The following is a 21606-nucleotide window of genomic DNA, read 5'->3' on the forward strand; positions in this document are numbered from 1 at the left end:
GATATGATCCAGGAACAAGTCACTGTTTTTCAGGGGATTGTCTGGCCTTTACTCAAAGCCATGCCAAGTGCCAGCCAATGGAGGAGCAGGCGGGAGGGAGGGAGATCCATCTCAGATGTCCAGTATAGGCTTCACAGAGCAGTATTGTTGGAAGGGACATCTAGTCCCAAGCCACCTGCCACAGGCAGGGACGTGTTCCACTAGACCAAGTGGCTCAGAGCTCAACACCCCCTCTTTCAACAGCAACACCTCCTTCCAGCCCACCAGCAACAGACCCCTGCCTTTCCACTGGCATCTGCCCACCAAATGCCAGTCCTCTAAAGGAGAACATATTAGAAGGTGGGTGGCAGTGGTCTGTCAGCAGTTTATCAGGCTGAAAACAAATAAGGAAATTCTTTGGTTCCAGAAGAATGAAGGAAACCCAAGATTTACATCAGTCTGAAAAGTGTTTGAAGGACTTACAAAAAGGAGACTGCAGTCAGCCCGGGGTAAGGCTGCAGATCTAGGACTGAAACTGGACAGGTGAGAGAAATATTCACCATGCTGACAGGGAAACTGGTCCTCACACAGAAAAAATTTTCCCCGGAATCAGTCAGATGTGGTCATGCCTGACTGGAGCTGATGTTTTTAATATTTGTTTCAGATTATTGTTGCTTTTCCTTCTCTGAACATGCTGTGTTTTACTTGTGTGACTTTTGCCATTATACAAACTACAGTAACAATTTCTTCTTTTGTTTTATGCCTGCAAATTGTGCAGCCCACTTTACTGGGACCACAGGCTCCAAACTGATGAGTCGGGCAAGAACATGAAAATTAAAGAGAAACCCCACTGTGTTTGCTCCAAGCCCTGCCACCAGAGCCACTCTGCTAAAAAGTGACCTAGAACTGCAGGTTAGGACCAAACCCTGGTTCCCATATTTAGAATGGAAAAACATTTTTAATGCAGGTGCCAAGATCCTGAACCTGTTAGCTGGTTTTCTATTGCACAGTTGAAATTTCTGTCATAAGTGTTTTTTTATTTGGAGGTGGTGATGAAAAAAAGTATCCTTTTCACTTTTAACATGAAGGCAAAAATCCCAAACATGGTCATGGTCCTTTTCATTATTCAAACACAAAAACTTTCTCCCTTGAAGTAAGTATATATATTCTCTGCATGCTAAAAAACCAAAACAATCAGGGGCCAACTTTTAAGTACTAAAAGAAATTTTGCAAGTATGCTACATTTGACTGAAAGGAGAAAAAACAAGTATTACAGCAAAATGCTTCAGAGGAGTTAGCAAAGGACTGCATCTGGGTGGAGCCCTTTGTGTCCTCCTCAGTCATTTCTTCACTCCAGTATCATGCAATGTTTTGTCACTTGACTTTTTGTGTTCTCCATCAAGTAAGTTAATGCTTGCTTAGCTGAATTCCTTCCCCCAAAGTAAACACAAAGATGTCATTGTAGAACTAGCATTTAGTGGTCTTGCAAGTTTTACACACAGCTTGTGCATATGAACAAGAGTGGTAACTGTGGGAGGGAAACAGCTCTTACCAGAGGCACTGATACAGCTGGCAAAGGCAGTTTTTGAACATAAAGGTCCTTCTGAGATTTAACACATCACTACAACTTTGGTGGCATTGCTACCAAAACATGCTTCAGGTATTTGTTTGCAGTACTTCTTCCCTGCTCCTGGGTCTGCCAGTGCTGTCAGGCCAAGGCCTATTGCCACTGAGGCCAATTCCTGGGCAGAAGCACGGTCCTACACACTAATGAACATCATTAATGAGCAGCAAATGGTGCAGGTGCTCAAGGGCGAAAAGTCATTGCCATTCGACTGATCTGGTGGTGTGTTGCATTGGAACAAGCACAGATCAATTCCAACACATTTCTGGCTGCATGAGAAAAAAAGACAAAATTGTTTTCCTTCAGTTGACTGCTTCTCACACAAGTCCTTCCATAGGGGACTTAAAACCACATTTGCAGCCTTTGTTTGAACAGCTCCAAATTATAAACATGAAAGTGCAGAAAAAATTGAACAAGCAGACAGGACAGAAAAGTTGAATGAGCATTGGCTCTTCTTATTTTAATGAAGAAATATTTCAAGTTAATATCAGTGCATATTTAGAAATAGCATGTGATACTCCCAATGCCAAATACATCAGCAAATTACAGTTTCAAAACTTTATAAATTAATGGCAAGAAAAAAAAATATTAACATAGAGAATAAGGTTCAAAATAAACATTGTGTTTGTTTGCTGCACTGTGTCAATTATATTCCTGGTACTTAAGCAGCAAGAGAGATCCAATATTTCATGTAATTAGGCTCTCCAAAATAGCAGTTATTTTCCTACAAATGAATTAAGCATTTTGCATTTATTTTTGATGTATAATTAAATGTTATTCTTAGCTGTTACAAAGAAATTTAGCCGTGTCAGAATAAAATTTCATTCCATGACTGAAAAAACTCACACCAACATAGGAACGTTGCCTTCCCGTTATACCCACTTGTAACAGTCAGCTGAGAATAGGAAGAGCTACATGTAAGCACATTTGACTGTTACATAAAATGGCTTTTTTTTTTTTTTTTGTTTCACAGCCTCGTAACAATACTGTTTTTCAACATTGTTCCCAGACATTGTTTTTAAAATGGTTCATCAACATATCCTGAATCAATCACCGATATAAATAACTCCAGTGACAAAATCCATTATGGAAGGACACAGAACTGCAAACTGAAAGTTGTACTGAATGATTTTAAGGTGGAATTGTAATTCCTCTGTAACACTCTGTTGAAAAAAAAAAAACAAAACCAAAAACAACCCCACAAGGTAAAACCTTTAATTAACTGGCAATGGTGGAATCTGAAAAACTGAGATATAATTTTAAGAGATGTTTAACTCACAATGGACCCTAAAGCAAGACAAATCGTACTGAAGCTAGAAAGAGATGCACATTTAAAGCTTGCAAGTGTGATATAAAAATATTCTCTAGTTTTTAAATTTTGATACAGGGAGTCCAATTCCCTAATGGAAGAAGATAAAATACATCTTCTTTCCTACTCCATTGCTGTACATATAGACTGTTCCCTTGAATCAGGAAATGGCTTTCCCCAACAAAGATACCAGCCTTGGGAATCACAGACTTTCATAGGGTTTGTTGATTTTGCTTTTTATAGTATATTTTCAAGCAGGTGAAATACTGATAGGATATGCATTTCATTGACTATTATCTACTGTGCAAACCATATACATCAACCCCATAACTTTAGCCTAAGTGCAGTCTGCATGGCCTAGAATGACTCAGAATCTAGTGGGATACTACAGCATAGAGATGACTGCCAGCCTATGAAACACCAGGCTAAATCAGGTTAGTGGGAAAGGCACATGCTCCAGATTTCCCAGGAACACCTGAAGGTTCCTCATTACAGTGATTCTGTGCACTTCTCAAACAACAAGGTTTGCTTCCAGAAAATCGTGAGGTAACAGGAAACTTCTGCTTATGGCACGTACACATGGAGGAGTGTGAGCTCAGCTGAACACTCGTGGTGTGAGGGGTAATGCAGACAAGGGAGGCTACAGGGGTTCTGGACAGAAACAAAGACTTCACATTTCCTTACACTGCACACATTCCTTTTATGCACAAATGTGAGATGCGCAAAATAAGCTGTTTCCTCGGTACAATTTAATGTTTTGCATATGTAAAATAATCACCTAATACTGCAATATAATAAAAAATCATGCACTAGATAAACAGAGCTTCTTCCCCATGAACAATAGTTCTCAGGAACATTTTATTCTGCTTCTGGTAACATCTCATGATTTGCCAGCTTACACAGACCCTTTTAAAGAACACAGTATTTAGTGAAAACTGAGGAGCAAAATTTAAAAAAAAAGCAAAGTTTTGAATTTAGTTGCGATACAGCTGGGATAGATGCAACTGAGCTGCTGTAATGCACCAAAGAGTAACAAAAATTCAACATGAATATCAGAAGAATAAATATATACCCTAAATTAATCTCTGTAAATACATTCACAGGTCCACATAAGACACCCTTATGTATAACTCATACTTCTTCAAATCTGCAGAAAGAGATAGATGTTAGTTCATGGGGAAAGCAATTTATCATATGACTTGGTTTATCTGTCATTATTCCAGCAAAAATCAGTAGCAAATTTGAAAATCTATATTTATTTTCCCCAGACCAACCACACAGAGGCTTAAGTCACAAAATCTATTATTTCCAATATTTGATCAATAAGGCTTTATTTACACTTTTTTTCTATAAAGTCAGGAAAAAATTTGGTGCAATGTGCAAGAAAAGACTGCACATTTCACTGATTGGAGATTAACATCTGCTTATGGTTTAATGCTAACCCACAGGCAGCCAATTAAAGTTCCATATATCCATGTTTTTACATATAGTTTCCTTCCAGATTCTGTCAGAAGCATACTAGCAGTCAGGCCACCTAAAAACAGCAAAGATGGCAAAGTTTTCTTGAGGCTTAGTTTGGAATGAACACTTTTCCCAGGGAACTTATTTCTTCTTTTAGAATCCTTTGCATCATAAAATTCTATTAGTAACCTATAAGCAGAGAAAAAGGAGATGGTCAAAGTCAGACAGTAAGACATTTTAAGCAAACTTACTTTCATCCAGTAACTGCTTCTAAGCAAACATTTTTAGTAAATGATCTCATAATACGTAGCAGCTCCTCTGTAACACGTTCAAACAATGAGTACACTTTACAAATATGATGCATGTCAAAATACTCAGCCTGAATCCTTGTAAGCATTAAGGCCATATTTTCCTTGTGGACCAACTGCAACAGTGAATATAAAAGTTGACAAGAATTGATTTTATTCAGCATTTAGCAGATAAGCACAGAGCACTGTACAATATTGCATGACAAAACAATACACTGAGCACCAAAGGAGGAGGAAGAAGTATCTTCATAAAATAAATTAATAAATATCAAGGACACCAAATATATTGAATATCTTGGAAGCTAAACATGCAAGAGTAAAATACTACATCACTGGCTTAATAGTAACTTTTTTCCTCCCAGTTTTTCAAAACAGTAATAAATGTGTCTGGAAATTCTGAGGTTTTGTTTTAACTATCTCTAAATATGTCAGACAGACTTCTTCAGTCCCAGGCAAGATGTTCCAGTGAACAGTAGCTTACAATGACACATGGATGATTCAGTTTTATTCACTTTCACTAGATAACTAAAGGGACAAACACTGGGCAGCCTTTTTTTTTTATGTATCAGCTCCTTACCTATTTAAATTAAATTCAGACTTTATATTTTTCAAAAGTAGTGATTCTAAATGTCTAAGACACTTTAGTAACAGTGCCATGTTTACAGATAGTCATGTTAACTTCTACATGAATTCAAAGTTTTCAGGAGAAATGAATACATTTTTTACTTCCATGGAGTGTGAGACTGACAGAACAATATTAAAGCACAACAGAACTGAAGAACCTGGACAATTTCTGTCTCACTCAAAGTATTCAAGGACTTAGAAAGTAAACAGATTCAGCTCCCTTAAGCAGGACTTCAGATCTGGCAAATTAAACAATCATCTCACAAACAATACTTAAATCTTACATTTAGGCACAAAGTCCTTCTGGAGAACAAGGTCCCTCCAGGATCTGCTACATATAATCACTAGTGACCTTATCTGGAGATGCTGGAGGAAGCCAGACACTTTACTTCTGCCACAATTCAAAAATGGACAAATGAAACCTCCACTTCACCTTGTTTCCCCAGTGAAGGTAGGAATTTTGAGGTTAACTGTGTTTTTATCCAGTCGCTGTCTGGATGAAAGATTTGTAAACAATTTTGGCAGAAGAGATTAGATCAAAATCTGCCCTTCTATCACTCCAACTTAACACTGATTACAAGGGCAGAATCACACTGCTTTTTCTTGCTTGCCTACCACAGGCATCTTACATTCCTGCACAGGACTTTACTACAAGAAGATGAATGGAGAGTATTCAGATGAATGAATCTTGCCTGGAATATGGACTCACACTTCTTCAAACTAAAGAAGGTCAAAACCCGAGGAATCCCTCGGGTTTTTGCTCAGGAACCTCCTGAGCAAAAGGTTTAACCTCAAGGTTATATTATATTGTATTATATTATATTAATAGGAGTACCAACATCACTCCTCTTCAGAGAGCCCTACAGCGGGCACTACTCGTAACACAGAAATCCTGGGTATATTTATTAATATAAAAGCAATAAGACAGACTCTTGAAACAGAAGGTTCTACATATTTCTACTCACTTATCCTTTATTTCAAAACGTTCATGAAGCCACCTTCTCATATACATCTGCTCTTCTGGAATGTCCTTCAGATCAATTCGGTCAATGAAAATATGAACTCTTGGGCATTCCTTACAAAGAAACTCTAAGAAGAGAGCAGAACAACGAGATTGAGTTACAAAAACACTGAGTTATGAATACACCAAAAAAATCTGACTGTAAGTGCCTTGGAAGCCTAACTTCAGTGCTCAGAAACATTCCCTCCTTATGTTCGGATCCTGAGCACTTTACTGAACTTAGAAACCATCTGGCCTACACACTTGAAATGGTGGACCACTATCATGTACAACATGGAAGAACTGTCCAAAACTGCACCTTGCTAACTGTAAAAGGCTGTGCTTGAAAATATTACCCTCTACCTCAGAAGCAATTTACTCACTCAATAGTGTTGGATGAAGTAACTTTGATGTCATAAAGTTATCCATCCTGAAATTTTGTTTAAAATTAGTAATCCTCCTTGCTTGTCCTTTTTAAAATCGAAATTTTGTTTGCTGCTGGATGACAAAATTGGAATTATATTGATTTTCCAAAGCATCTCCAGGAGAAAGTATGCTTCAGTTTAAGCAATAACCTATAATTAAAAAGTGTAATAGGGAAAAAGACTCAGAACAAAATGCTGCTTTTCATTTTGTATCCCTTCGTTTTTCTTCTGTCTCACAGAGCTTGAGACAGCCCTACTGCAAACCGCCTCACCCCTGCCCCCCACTATTTCCTCAATTTGTCCCTAGACAAGCTTACCAAGCAAGCATTAAGGACAAACAAAACTCCATTACTCAAATGGCACTGTGGGATTTCTTACAACTAACAAGTGGTAAGAATACTGCGCATGATTACTGTAATGTATTGAATGGTGTAAGTGTGAAATCCTGTGCAGTGTGTATTGGTAACCATTTGCATTTATCAGTAGCAAGGGGTATGGCAGTAACCATAGTATCCCTGGACAGAGATTTGCATGATGTGAGGATAGAAGTCCTCAGAAATTTGGATAGTCATGCTATTTTGAAAAGGGACCTGAAGTGCCTTCCTACAATAGATACAGGCAACAAATGTAACACAGACTGGGTGGTCCCTTTAGGTTGTTGACATTTTTCGGACAGCAGTGCAGATGCACAGAAGACTTTGACCCGTAACTGTAAGGGGTATCTGAAGGAATGAATGTGCAAATAAATTGTTACAGCATGTACATCTTTACTGTTGTCTGCCAAAGCAGATATCCCCCATTTGTTTTTCATCTTTACAGGATTATTGATTTGTAAGGACTTAGCTGTAAAAACAGTCCTTATCACATACTAGAAATTGCCTTAAGGAATTTTAAAAGCTTGTTCATGCAAATGTGTGTGTGTGCTTGCAGAGGGGGAGGGAAGGAGAAGAGATAAAGTGATCCCTAAGGTCTTGAGGTGCTTGGATGCAGAAATCTAAGGTGCTGTGTGTGGTTCTGTCCAGACATAGTGCACAGAGCCCTTCAGTGAACCACAGTGTAAAGAGAGAAACATGGCCCCACACCATCAGCTGGAGAGCTGGATGATGGCTCCATCCAGGCACCAGTCCATCCCCTGGCCATGGAGCAGCAAACACAGCTGTTGCCAAGAGGTTTCTGGTAGAACCTTCTCCTAGCTATTACATGGCAGTTAAGTATGTAAGATGGCAAGTTAAGGACTCGGAGTCCAGAATGATGGTACATGTAGACATTTTCTTCAGAGTTATGTGCAATGCTTTTACTAACCACAATGAAATAGATGTTATCTAAAAGAAATTTTTTTCTTTTGATTTAATGTGAAGAAAGGATTTTGCAGGGCTGTTTCTCTAAGGATACTATCCAGGCCACTTCATGAAGGTCAGTGACTATATGAGCACCTAAAAGTGTTCTATTAATATCTTAAAATGACAGATGTATTGTATTATCCATGTCTTAAATGCTTATAATGTTCATGATGCACAAATCCTCTTTTGAGTGGCATTACCTATTAAGTGGAACATTCTAACAATATGCAAAACTGTATCTAGAAAACAAATGCCTGGAAGCCAGATGATCTGGTCTTTTTCTGCACTAGGCTCCTATAAAAAGCATCTATGGTATGCATATTCAATTAGAGCTGAAGATCCAGCTTTAAAAGATACTTAAAACATTTTGTGCATTGTATAGTGTTTCCTTTGCTTCATAGCACATGGGCTGTTCTGCATAGGAACAAATAAGTTCTTACTGTTTTTACTTATAACTCAGTTATAAATTATTAAGGAAAACGATAAACCAATCAAAACTCAAGACATAAGTATTTAAAAAGAAACACCTTCCCCCACCAAAGCTGAAGTGTAGCAATTCTACAATTCTACTTAGACAACAAAATCCCCTCCTTGAATACCTGAGTGTTGCTCCTGGCTTTCCACCTTAGGCCCAAGTTCCAAGCAAGCTGATTCTTACCACTTCCCACCCTGGTCTTCTTCAAACACTCTAAATTGAATCCCCATATGTGAAGGTCCTAAACTTTGCCATTATTTGCCACCTTTGTGAATCCCACTGCTTTTTCCAACAACCTCACCCTCCCTTTTGAGTTTGACCTAGTTCAGCCTCACTCAGGGCTATATGATCTGCTACTTCAGGTGCTACCCTGGGGAAGGTCATGATTCCCACACATTGATTCGAAGCCCTTTTATCCAAAGCCTGGGTATTCAGGACATCAGCAGATGAATCTGTAATGCATGCAGTCAGCCAAGGCAGGTAATCTGACTAGTATTTAATTATCCAATTCATGTCAGTGTTTAATGCAACTAACCAAACTTTCCTTCCCCAGTCTACAGAGTTACAGCAATCACGTAAGAACCCCGTATGGATAAGGACAACATATTGGAGGTTGATTGTGAGAAGAAACAGCTGGATTTTATCACCATAACCTCCAAAGGCTTGTGGTGGTCCCATGACCCTTAATTTCACATTAGCTTAACTCCCAAAAGACTTATGTAATTAAGCTAAGAAACAAAATCTTATTGAAGCAATTTATTATGCACAAATTACATCCAACTTCAGGGACACTAGCCCTTAAGGCCAACATCTGACAGGCTTTTCAGATTCCTAAACTTGCCAGAATTTGTTATAATTAACAGCAGGAACAAGCAAGTCTGAACTTTCCTTCAAGAGACAAAACAGAAATGCAAATCATGCATTACAAGCAAACATCATGTTGGGGATAGCATTAGTCAGGAACCCTCTACAATTTGGGTTAAATGAACACTAACAACTTGTGGGGGAGCCAAATGGACAGACTTTCATGTGGGACATAATTTCCTAATAAAACTTTCTATCTGGCTAAATAACAGATACAAGCACAGAATGTTTATAATGCTTCTAGTGACCAAGCACAGCAGAAGGAAGGAATTGAAAATTAAAATAAAGTGGATTAAGCGTTTTTTGTTATTGAGCTGTGACACTGTATCCCTCCTTCAGTGGGACAGGATTCACACTAAACACAGGACTTCTGGAGGGGGAATCACTGCAGCACTGGGATTATCAAATGAGGTGCAAAAGACTCCAGGAAAGGAATTGAATCCATAGAATTTTTAATTGCAAACCAATATTTGGGGCTCCCGCAAAATTCTACCAGTTCTCAACTCCTCACCTTCAAAAGTCAATTAATTCTCTTTGGAATTACCAGCATTACCAGGGAAACTGAGGGAGGAGCAAGCTCCGAAACACCGACATATCTGTAAATGAGAAGGGACAAACAACTGGCCTCAGGCTACCTTCCCCTTATGAACCACATAAATTCATTCCACCACACCAAATTATTTGCCTTGTCCCTAAAGAAAGCTGTGACAGCAGTGTTACACTTGAACAGATATTCCAGTTTTCAATTACTAATGAAGTCTATTTTTATATGCACTTTAAATATGACAGCAATAAAGCAGCTCAGATTTCAGCCTCCTTCACTGGCTCTTCTACTGCAATGTAATTGTTTCCAAAGTCCTTCAAAATTAAGAACGGACAAACTGAGGCCTGACTTAGTTGTGTCCACTTAGAGAGCCCCCAGATATCTCCTGTTTTAACAGATTTCAGTAATGTTTGTGATAAACTGATAGTGAGATCACAGGGAAGTGAAATCTGAATAATGTGTATTTATTCCAAATAACTAGCATTTCAAATGTGTAAAAATACATCTCTTCAGTAAAGAACACGGTGTGTTGTGGTTTGTATAGTTTTACAGGCAAAACCCTGATAGCAGAGACATTCCTCTGAACTGTAGATTCTTTCTCCACTTCTTAAACTTGCGTTAGTCTGGACTTCAGCGTTCAGCTACCAAAGCAGTTTGTAAACGATGTCCTCTTCAAAGAAAGAAATCCCATCTCTCCACTTCCATTTACTTTGTACACCAAATTAACAATCAAACAGCAAAACAAACATAAATTTAAGTGCTGTGTTGTTTCTCAGCTTCATGCTTTCCATCATCCCAAGCTGAGCTGACAGGAAACTATTTCACGACTTGCTCTAACAAAATAAAACAGCAGTAGAGCAAAGCAGCACTAGACAGGAAAGCAAACATCCTGGGCCAGCAGAGGTTGGTCGCAGGAGTTGCCCCAGGCAGCAGTGGAGGAGCAGCACCAGTACCTGCGAGTACTGCGGATGTAGGGAAGCGTGGAGGGGATGCTGTGCAGCCCAGACTGAAGCTCACGGCCAGGAAACAAGCCTGCACTTGAGGAATAGAGTTCTCAGGAATGCTGCAAGGACCTTGTGCAAGGACTTATATGCACACAGAGATCAGTGCCCCCATGCATGCACATGGGGCACAGTGTAAGGAGCATACAGCTCAGGAGATGAGGGATGTTTTGAAGTGAGAAATGGGATGCACCTGGATCATTATTAGGCCAAGATGCTGGTCACGAAAACTGATAAATCAGAGACTGCTTCAACTGGCAGTTGAGGAAGACTGAAAGTCAGAAAAAGCAACTTGTTCAGATGGATGTAACATGAGGTGGATGTAGCCATTCATTGTGGAGGGCAAGATTCAGAAGTACCTCTGTACGAACATGAGTAGCCTAAATCTGAAGACATTACAAGAATTATTGGCACCTAGAGATCCCTCCTTCCTGTAACACAGACATCCTGGTGGGCTTGCAGGAGTGGGCAATGTAATCAGACTACCAGGAATGACAGAAAAGGATGTACAAGTGAGGGTAGGGTGCTGTGCATGAAAGACTATATAAAGTATAATATATTATATTTTATATTATAAGGGGACAAAAGCACAATAAAGTCCTTGTGGATGGAAAATCCAGATTCTACTAGAATATATATACAATAAATAAAAAATTACTTCCAAGTAAGCTTAATAATAGTGACCAGAAACTGTGAAACCAGACTGAGACCTGCAAGTTCTGGAATGACAGCAGGAGTGTGAGATTCCAGCTACCTTTATTGAACTGCATTGATACCTCAGCAGATAAGCAGGGGGAAAAATCCCAAATAAACCCAAACCAAGACAACCCAACCAACTGGACAAAAACATCAGAGTAGGAAAAAATATATTTCCTGAAAGAACTAGTAAGTAAGAAAACCCACAAGAAAAGATGCTGTTCCTGGTGTGGTCTTGCTCTGCAACCACAGTACAATTAATTTCAGGGCTGTAGAGAAAGAATCCAGCACAGAAATGCAGAATTCTTTGGGGTTGGCCTCTTCTCCCAGGCAACTAGTAACAGGACAAGGGAAATGGCCTCAAGCCACAACACAGGAAGTTCAGGCTGGATGGATATTAGGAAAACCTTCTTCACTGAAAGAGTGGTCATGCATTGGAACAGGCTTGCCCAGGGAAGTGGTGAAGTTGTAATTCCTGGAAGTGTTCAAAAAATAAGCAGATGTGGCACTTTGTGATAAGGTTTAGTGGGTGTGGGTGGTGTTTGGTTGAAGTTTGAACTTAATAATCTTAGAAGTTTTTTCCAACTTTAATGATTCTATGAATTAAAGGAAGTACACAATGGGAGGGAAGGCAAAGTGTCAAAACACCCTAAAATATACAGTCCAAAAGAAGGCAACCTAGAAGCTATTAAAAAAATCACCAAATACCAAACCCCAGAAAAACTTGTAATAGAAGCTCGCATAAAACATGTGTAACACTCCAAAAGGAAAAGTTTGTGTAGGTCTGAAAAACAGCTGTATGACTTTAATGGGAAAATCAAGGAAGCTACCATGATACTCCTACCTTTTTCTCCTCTTTGAGGAATGGAAAGTTCATCCAAATAAGGAAAAACCACAAAACTGCTCATGCCAAATGTAAACATGAACTTAAGAGGAGTAAAAATTAACTTTAAAAATTGAAAGGGTGCTTTATTTTAACTTTTTTCAGTATATTAAAAGAAGTAAACTTGATAAGCCACTAGTAGGATTGCTGGATGACAAAAGTGTGAAGAGCAGTGCTCATGGTCAAGTGTAAGCCCACGCAAGAGAAGCGCATATATCTGCTTATGTCATTCTTTCTTGTTGAAAATGTTTGATTCCTACACCCACTGCATTCTTTGTACCAGATCATTCAAAGGAATTAGATCAATAAGTAAACAGACAGAAAATATTAGACTAAATAAAAATAAACAAGTCAGATGTCAGGAAGTCACCAAGACCAGACAGCATTCATCCAGAAGCTCTCAAATGTGGAATTAAAAAATAAAGATGTGTAACCTATCATCACAAACAGCCATTGTGCCAGAAAAATGGGGAGTTTCCCTTCTACAAATGAGGACTTTAGAGATGATGCTGGGAAATACAGAAATACAGACCAGAGTCTTACATCACTGGGTAAGATAACAGGTCTGTAAAAAAATCACTGAGCACACAGATAATCCCAGTCTGCTGAAAAAGATTTGGTGTGGATGCTGTAAAGGGAAATCCTGTCCCATCAACTTGCTGGATTTCTACAACAGTGTCAAGGACCAGGTGGATAAAGGGGATTCACTGGACATGATATTTTTGAATTTTCATAAAGCCTCTGACAGGGTTCCACACTGAAGACTATTAAAATTAAGCTGCTGCAGGATTAGAGGAGATGATGTTTTAAAGACCAAAAGCTGCTTAAAGGAGAGGATACAAATGGAAGGCCTTAGGGATGGAAAAGTCTTGGCCACTGGGGTCTTCCAAGGATCGATGCCAGGACTGGTTTTACTCTGTCTCATGACTGATGAGTTGAAGAAGGGAGCAAACTGTGAATGCTCCAGTTTTTCACATCTCTTTCAGAAGACCCTGAGCTCTTTTGGGTAGTCAAATGTTGGCTGAACTTCAAAAAGCCCTCAAAGCTGAACAAACAGGGCAAAAATGTGGCAGCCAAGTTTCAATGTAAACAAACATGGGGAAAAAAATAACTGAAACCCTGATTACATGATGCTTAGAACTGGTGGTTACAATCTGACCCTTCCCTAAAACCATCCTCTCAGCAGCAGCCTCAAATCCCCCAAATACTGGGCAGCTTGAGGAAGGACATCAAGAACAAGGCAAAGAGAGTCACACTACATGTAGACAAAGATTATGAATCCACATTTTAAATACTGTGTGTATTCTGGTCTCTGCATCTGAAGGAGGATGTAGTGGACTCAGAGAAGGCCACAGAAAAGACCAACTAAAATATTTAAGGAGGAAAAGTACCTCCATTACAAAAAAGAAGACATGAAAAAGGCCAAATTTTCAGTTTGGAGAAGGGAAGCAGAATGAAGGACATGATAGCTTAAAAAAAAAGAAAAAAAAATATATACACACATTAAAAAAACATCCTGAAGATGGCAGATAAGAACTACAGCTCCACAAATCTTGCAAAATCAAGGGTAAATAATCACTTGCCTGTATCTTCCTGAAGATGCTGAGATCTAAAGAATCTTAGAAAATGGTATCTATAGTTTGCTATACTTATATTAGCAATGGAAAGCAGCATAGTGTCATTGTAAGGTGGCTTGCTCTTCCAAGATGGTCTCTGATGAAGGCCCACAGTACTTGCACATTATAGCTCACTGAAACAATCTTTGTGGCTTTAATCTGTTATTCGAACAGATGCAGTCTGGCCTTTGTACTACTCTGTAACAATATGTGAATATTGTATGTTGGCCAAGTTAGCAGGATGTTTCCTACAAAAGCATAACAGTTTTGATCAATAGGCTGCCAAGAACAGAACCTGGATCAGTTTAGGTCTGTGGATTACCTCTAAAGGGTATCCCACCACTGGTAACTAAAAATGAGCAAATTCAGGAGATATCTGTGTCTTCCCTGGAACATTTTTAAAGTTTCAGAAGTGAAAAAAAAATTCAAACTATGCAAATAAGAAAAAATGGCAACAAAAAATACAAGGAGTGGACCAGGAGAACACCAGTTCAAAACTATGTTCTCTATAGCAAAAAACCAGGATCTGTTAGGAACTATGCCAGTACTGCTAGCATTGATGTTTTTGCCTTTCTTTCAGACAGTCTGTTTTGATAAACAGAGAACAGCACCACGGAGTAGAAGAAAAGGACTGTTATGCATAAAAACCCAAAAATAAACACAGACTCTTGAAGAGCAACATATTTTGGCCAAACCTGATGGTGTGAAGAAGTTAAAGTTGTTTTTGTTATCCTCAGGGTTTAGATACACTTTTGCATAAAGATCAGGAGTTCCTTGAGTCTTTGTAAATAAATGGCTGCTTGGGGAGTGGAATGCTTCCTCTCACATGTACATGAGGTCCAGGGTGCAGGGTAATTTTATGAATCTCCAGTGTAAATACTTTCAAGAGCCTCTTGTGTACCAGAGGTTTCCTGATGACCATTTGTTTTCAAATCACAGATTCCCAAAGGGAAGCTACACTAGGATGCACTACAGATGCTTACCTTCAGTAAGAGCTGCTTGGGAATAACTGAGATACACAATAATCTGGTTTACAATCAGAGGAACGCATGACTGGGGCTCAGAAGGAGTTGCAGAGGGTCCTTACCCCCACCAAGGGGGTGTGAGCACACAGCTACAGTGCCCACAGGTGTCTGTGATTTGGGAAAAGTTAGACACATTTAGGGTCGCCTGAATCTTGCATTCTTCCTTAGGCATCCAAGATTGGCTGATGGTGGAGACAAGAAACTGAGCTACAGGAATTCCAAACACAGTTGACATCTTTGTGCCCTTGTTTTCAGAAGGATAAAGAAGCAGAGGTGCTACTCATGCTCAGACTGACCTTCATTTTCTCTGATGAACTACATCCAGGCTTTCATACACTCCCATAAACTGATGCTGCTCTTTGGTGACGTGGGTTTTGACCAGAAGTACAATGTTTAATTCTTACAGTATGAAAATACTTTGCATTTACCCAGACTGTCCTTATCTGCAGAATATTGATACATATGCCCACATCTGTGTTGAAAGTGCCAGTACAAAATTTAAAAAGTGCCATCCCCAAATTAACAGACAGGTTTTCATGTTATTCAAACTACTTCTAATAGGGAATTATAGCGGGTCTAAAAATGACAGCTCTAGTCCTAAGGAGGACAAGTGAAAATGCATTCAGTTAAAACTGAATGATAGTTTACCTTGTGGAATACCTGGCAAAATCAAGAGTTTCATTTTGCACAAAATAAAACTAGGGTTTTCCCTGAAAAGAAAAATGTCTTCTAGAATATCACAGAATCACAGAATTCTTAGGGTTTGAAGGGACCTCTGGAGATCATCTAGTCCAGCCCCCACGGAACTATGTTGCCAACTAGTGTTGTTATCAAAATTCCTCCAAACATCTCAATGTAAGTGTTGCATACTGGAATATGAAAGGTAATTATTACTTAAACTCTGCTTGAACAGATGCAGAATAACAAGTTTTTGATGTAAAGCTTACTGTACATAGTAAAAAGCCATCCTACACAGGCTAATGTCCAGCCTGAGATCTAATCTACATCCTTTCTTTGGTTACTCTAAAACAAATGACATTATTCTTCAATATTCTTTCATGCAATAGAAGATGACAGCTAGCAGAGATCTGAAGAGGTTATTAGTAATTTCATAACTCTAAAACTTACTTTGGACTGTTTCATACTTCTGTTAATGTTTATCAGCTTAATAATTTAGCTTTTTAATTCTTTCATGGATGGTTACATCTGTAACCATGTGCTTGTTAGCCTTCTTTGGACCTTGAGAGACAATGGATGTGAACAAATGTGGGCCACAGTCCAGACAAAGACTATTGCTCTAGTTTCTTTTCTATAGTCTTGTCTTTTCTATAGTCCCTGTCTAACTGGGTCCTAACAAGAGTGCAAGCTTTTGGAAAAGCATACTTTCCCCGAGGGAAGTTAGGCCAGTCTGACCTTCTCAAGTTATACTGATCAAAGTAATGTACAGATTTTCAGAAATACTCACATACACAGGCTTTCAAAGTGTTTGTTCTGGAACTGATATACAGCAGAGTCAATAACTCTCAAGAATTCCTCTGACTTCTTTAAGACAGAGTCTATATATACTTGCTATTTTTATTCAGTGTTTATCATTGTCACATGCTGCTATTTCACACACTCTTTCATCTACAATGGCCAGATAAATACCATCTGGTTACACTAAAGCCTTCAGGCAGAATAATAAAGATGTAGATGTGTACATAATGCTCTTTCAGGTGCAAGAATGATAACAGTTCCCATGTCCCATGAGACCTGCCTTTTAACACCAGAGAAAGCTGGATGTGAATGTTTAGTACATTTACTCAGAAGGGGGGAAAACTATATTCTCATCCTTTCTTCCCAAACTTATTTCTGCTTTTCACTTGATGACAGTGTAGTAAAACAGTATTAACAAATGCAGCACATATTTCTCCTCCTCCTTTTCCCTTCTAAATAGTTCTTCCAGACTTCAGTACCTGAGATGTCCTTCAGCTGTGCCTCAGTGTCCATATGATTATAAGCATCTTATTCTAACGACCACAAATAAATACTGCCTGGCAGCCTGGTCCTCCCCAGGCAGGACCACGATGTTCTGTCATTAAAGATCTGGACAAGCCATCTTCAGGAGTAGAGAGAGGGGAGAAACCTGTGGGAAATTGGTATTTTTTGGAAAGGCTGCCATGTGCCAGATAAACTTCCACTGGAAATGTACCAAGATCCAAACTTGTAATAAAGGGAATGAATAATGGTAAGAAAAAAATTCCATCCATTGATTACAACTGGATGTGAAGCAACAGCAGAAAGCAACATCCCTGTGTAAAGCTAATCTAGTCTTAGTCACTGTCGAAGACTAATCAAATCTGATGTCTTCTAAAACAAACTTGCCACTGAAAAGTGCCAAAAAAATATTAACATGCATAAGTAGTGACAAAAAGCTCAACACATTTGAAAGTATATACGACAGTAATTTGCTTGCTCTAAAATGACACCATGTTCTATCAGGTATATCTGGCATTCACTGTTCTTATGGTGAAACGTATACTATGCTGTGTTTTAATCCTATTGAGCAAGTCAACAGTATATTTAACATTGCTGGACTGAAAAAAAAAATTCAAAAATTGAATTGCTAAGAAAGACTACTTAGACTAAAAGTTGCATACTACAAAATTTGAAAAGCAATTCACCTTTTCTTCAGAATTTTTTTCCCATTCACATTTTGCTAACATAATTTCTCAGACAAAGTGTGCTAGTACTCCTCACAGTCACAAAAATGTTCTTTTTAATCTGTTTTGTTTACTACTGAAGACAACAGCCAAGAGCTGATGATGTCCCAGGTAAATATGGGTTTTTCATGAAATGGCACAGGCTCTTCGAGGAATTGAGATTTATAGAACTGAAAGCAAAATGCATTTCATGAAACACTGTATCTGTGTGGAATTCAGATTTCATTCACATGGGAAATGTCATAGTATGGGAAATAAAGTCCTCAAGTAAAGTTGTGTTTATCAGAAGTTTGTTTTCCATGCAATAAATTTCCATCAGTGTTGCTGGATTGAAAAAGACATGTCAACCTTATCTTTTAAAAATTACCAGGATTGCACTGCCATTTTATTCCGATGAGAATGAAAAACAAAATTCTCAACCGGCCCTGACACAAATATGAAACGTTAATATGAAATAAGATGTCCTTTTCATGTGTGCATAACTCAATTTAGCACTGTGAAAGAGAAATAATGCTAAAAAATGTCACATGCATAAGTGTGACTAATTAATTTCTTGTTATACTCCTGACAGACCAGTTGCTGGACTTCTGCATAACAAATGGTGAAATGATCTAGATCTCTTACAACAGAAATTGTTTGTCTGTCACTTTGTGTCTGGAGAGCCTAAAAGAATGACAACTATGTTCCACACTGTAATTCATAAAGTGTTCTTAATCTACATAATTTATATTATATGGAATACATTTGACTGCCACAATAGCATGGAACGCGATGTTGATCTATCACGGATCTATCATTTATCTGCTCTGTAAGGGGTAACAGCTGGTTGGCTGCACTTTATTTTGTATTACTGCCTTATTTCTACCCCAAGGCCAAACCAGTAATTACCCCAGCCCTAACAGTAAACCCGGCTGAAAGATATGCCTGGACTGCTGCCATGGAGGCTCCAAAAGGCTGGATATGGAGTGGCCACCCCAAAGCATCTGATTCCTGCTTGACACCAACAAAAAAAAAAAGCCAACAGGGAAATTCAGCTTGTTGGTTCCCCTTTCGTAATTATATCATGCTTCACGCAAACCATAAGGTTCAATAGGTGAAGAGGTCTTGTAAGGAATTTGAACATTTGCCATCTTATCATTAGGTAATGACATTTTAATAGTTTAATTAACCATTAGGCAGTGAGAAATTCAGCATGAGAATGGCTGAAACGGCTTAGTAATTAAGTCATGAAACAAGATATGCTGCAGGGAAAGAGAAACAATCCTATTTGTTTTGAAGGGGTCTTAGGGTTGGGTGATAGGACAAGAAGGAGGCTGCTCAGTCTCCAAAAGTACTATAAAAGGGTTAGAAGACATTTAAAAAAAATAAAATAACTGTAAATAATAAAAAGAATTTTTGACATTAGGAACAATGCCCATTAGGAACAAAATGTACATAAAATAAAACCATCCTAAGATGTTACAGTACAATACAAGCGTTGAGTTAATATACAGTGTTGACAGTTTTGTTTCTCACCTATCTAAAAGAATTTTAAACAGGGTGAAAATGTAAAAATAGACAATTGCAGAACTTCTAATCAACTAGCACCTGGGAAGCAGTGCATGTGACTCAAGGAGTTACACCTGTTAATGAAGTGACACGGAAACAGCTGCACTACAAACTATTTTTAGCAGCAGAAGGAACAAGTCCCAGTGACACTGGGTGAGCTGAGGAGCAGAGAGTTAGATAAGTTCCCTGCAGGTCCCTCAGTCTCACCCAAAACTCTGGAGAGCTCTGTGGAACTACTGTAGCTGTTTTTTCCCACTTGGTATCGGTAGTGCAAAGAACTCAAAAGTGCCACTTTGAGCCAACCAGCAACAGTCAGGCACAGATACAGCTGAGTAACACAGCAACTACAAATGGAAAGAAAGATGATACCTGGCACTCCAGTAACAGTGCAGGCAAATGATTTACTTAAGAATAAATAATCAGTCCACCATCAAGCATAATAAACAGAAATCCCTGAAGCTCTCTTTCCCTGAGTTTTCCCCAGCAGAAACTCCAGAACAAGTTTTCTGGTTAGAATACTCAAGGAATGTAAAACCAATCTATCTGATTTTCTTAAGGCCCTGTAGGTAGTTTAAAATACTAAAGCGAGTAAAGCCCACTTACATAAAATTCTTTTCAGTGTCTGTAAGATTACTGGCTGTGTGCAGCAATTTGAAAAACTGTCAGTAGAATACTACTGCTACCCATGTTACCTTTAAAATATGTGCACTTCAGCAATTAGATGTACATGTGTACATATATACAAGTAGCATAGCAGAGGAAGAGAGAGAGAATTTAAGATGATGCCAAATCCCAGTGCTAGAAGAAACATGAAGGTAAATGGAATCTGCTGCCTATGTCTCCAAGTTCCCTTTGACTGCAAGGGGCACTAGTATTTAGAATTGGAATAGGGAAGCAGAGGGCAGGAGTGTCACAGGTAACTCTTGTAAAAGCCCAGTGACTAGAACAATGCCCTACCAAGGGGCTGTAGAATGGCTGAAATGCAGTGGAGATTATCCTCAGACCATTTCAAAGTACCTGAAGTTCTGTATATAAACAAGCATACAGCTACAGCATGTCTCATAGGCCTCAACTCACCTGTCATAGATGGTGCCAGTTTTCTTTGCCCTTTGTGGTCCACAGTACCTTCATAAGCCACAGTCACATCATACACTGCATCCAGATAGTCTTTCATGGAGTCAATGGCTACATGAGTTGCCTTCACCCGTGGAGTCAGTACATGCTTTAATATAGCAAGTCCTAGAGGGGAAAAAATAAAAAATAACTACAGTGTTTGAAAGTAAACTGGACTACATTCACAAAAGGAACATCACACCAAGTAATGTCAGCATCTCCATTCAAAATCACAAGAGGTTTATTTTCAATCTCAATTCTCAGTTGAGAGAGTGTGCATGTGTACTCACTGCTTATGCTCTGCTGAACACATGTAGAAGATGAAATAGATATCCTAAAGGACATTAACAATAGGAAGGCTGCTCAGTAAGAGGGCCTTTTTTTACAACTCCTCACTAGAAGTAGTGATGGCTTTAATGTGGCTCATGAGTGATGAAACAGCACTTCTCTTTACTTTGTATGTGTGTCCAATTGAGGTGAAAAAAAGAGCAAATTATCTGAGAAATACTAAACACACATAGCATCACCTCCTGAAATTCTGTATCAGAAACAGATTTGGCAGATGATCACAAAAAATTTTAAGCACACCTAATGCTCATCCAGCATTTTACTTCCCAAGGACAAACCAATTTAGTGAACATACTGAATCCTAACCTACTCACTGTCCCAGCAGAAAACTTAACAGCAGTGGGGAAAATACAGCACCGAGAACCAAAACCAAGGAGGAAATCTTCTGTGCTTCCCTGCAAACAATCTGTTACAATTGACTTGGCTACTGACAAGTCATACTTGGCTATGACAAACTCATACTGACAGAAATCAACTTTCAACTTTTCCAGGCCAAGCCACAGAGGTTGGTATGTCAAGGACACAAGAATATCAGGTTTAACATCACTCCACACATCTTAACAACAGTATTTCATATTTATGTCTACTTCAGTTGACCACTTACACTTAGAGCATATTTAAGAACATTAAAACACACTGGGGCCAAAAGTATAAACCTCTTCCCAGAATTTTAATACACAATTACTTTCAAAATTAAAACAAGCAAACAAATAAGCCCAAA

At 38.7% G+C, this 21606-nt stretch overlaps 1 protein-coding gene across 1 annotated transcript in view; it reads right to left on the bottom strand.

Moving 5' to 3' along the window:
- Window positions 1–2033: 2033 nt before the first annotated feature.
- Window positions 2034–21606, bottom strand: part of AGPAT5 (1-acylglycerol-3-phosphate O-acyltransferase 5) — a 55485-nt gene continuing 35912 nt past the window's right edge. The window contains exons 6-8 of the mRNA XM_053974252.1: window positions 20502–20663; window positions 6271–6394; window positions 2034–4562 (exon numbers count right to left, since the gene is read on the bottom strand). Of these exons, the coding sequence (XP_053830227.1) occupies window positions 4337–4562; window positions 6271–6394; window positions 20502–20663 (512 nt within the window). The 3' untranslated portion in view covers window positions 2034–4336. The remainder of the gene's footprint in view (window positions 4563–6270; window positions 6395–20501; window positions 20664–21606) is intronic.

Source organism: Vidua macroura, chromosome 3 (assembly GCF_024509145.1).
Source record: "Vidua macroura isolate BioBank_ID:100142 chromosome 3, ASM2450914v1, whole genome shotgun sequence".
Classification (NCBI taxonomy): domain Eukaryota; kingdom Metazoa; phylum Chordata; class Aves; order Passeriformes; family Viduidae; genus Vidua; species Vidua macroura.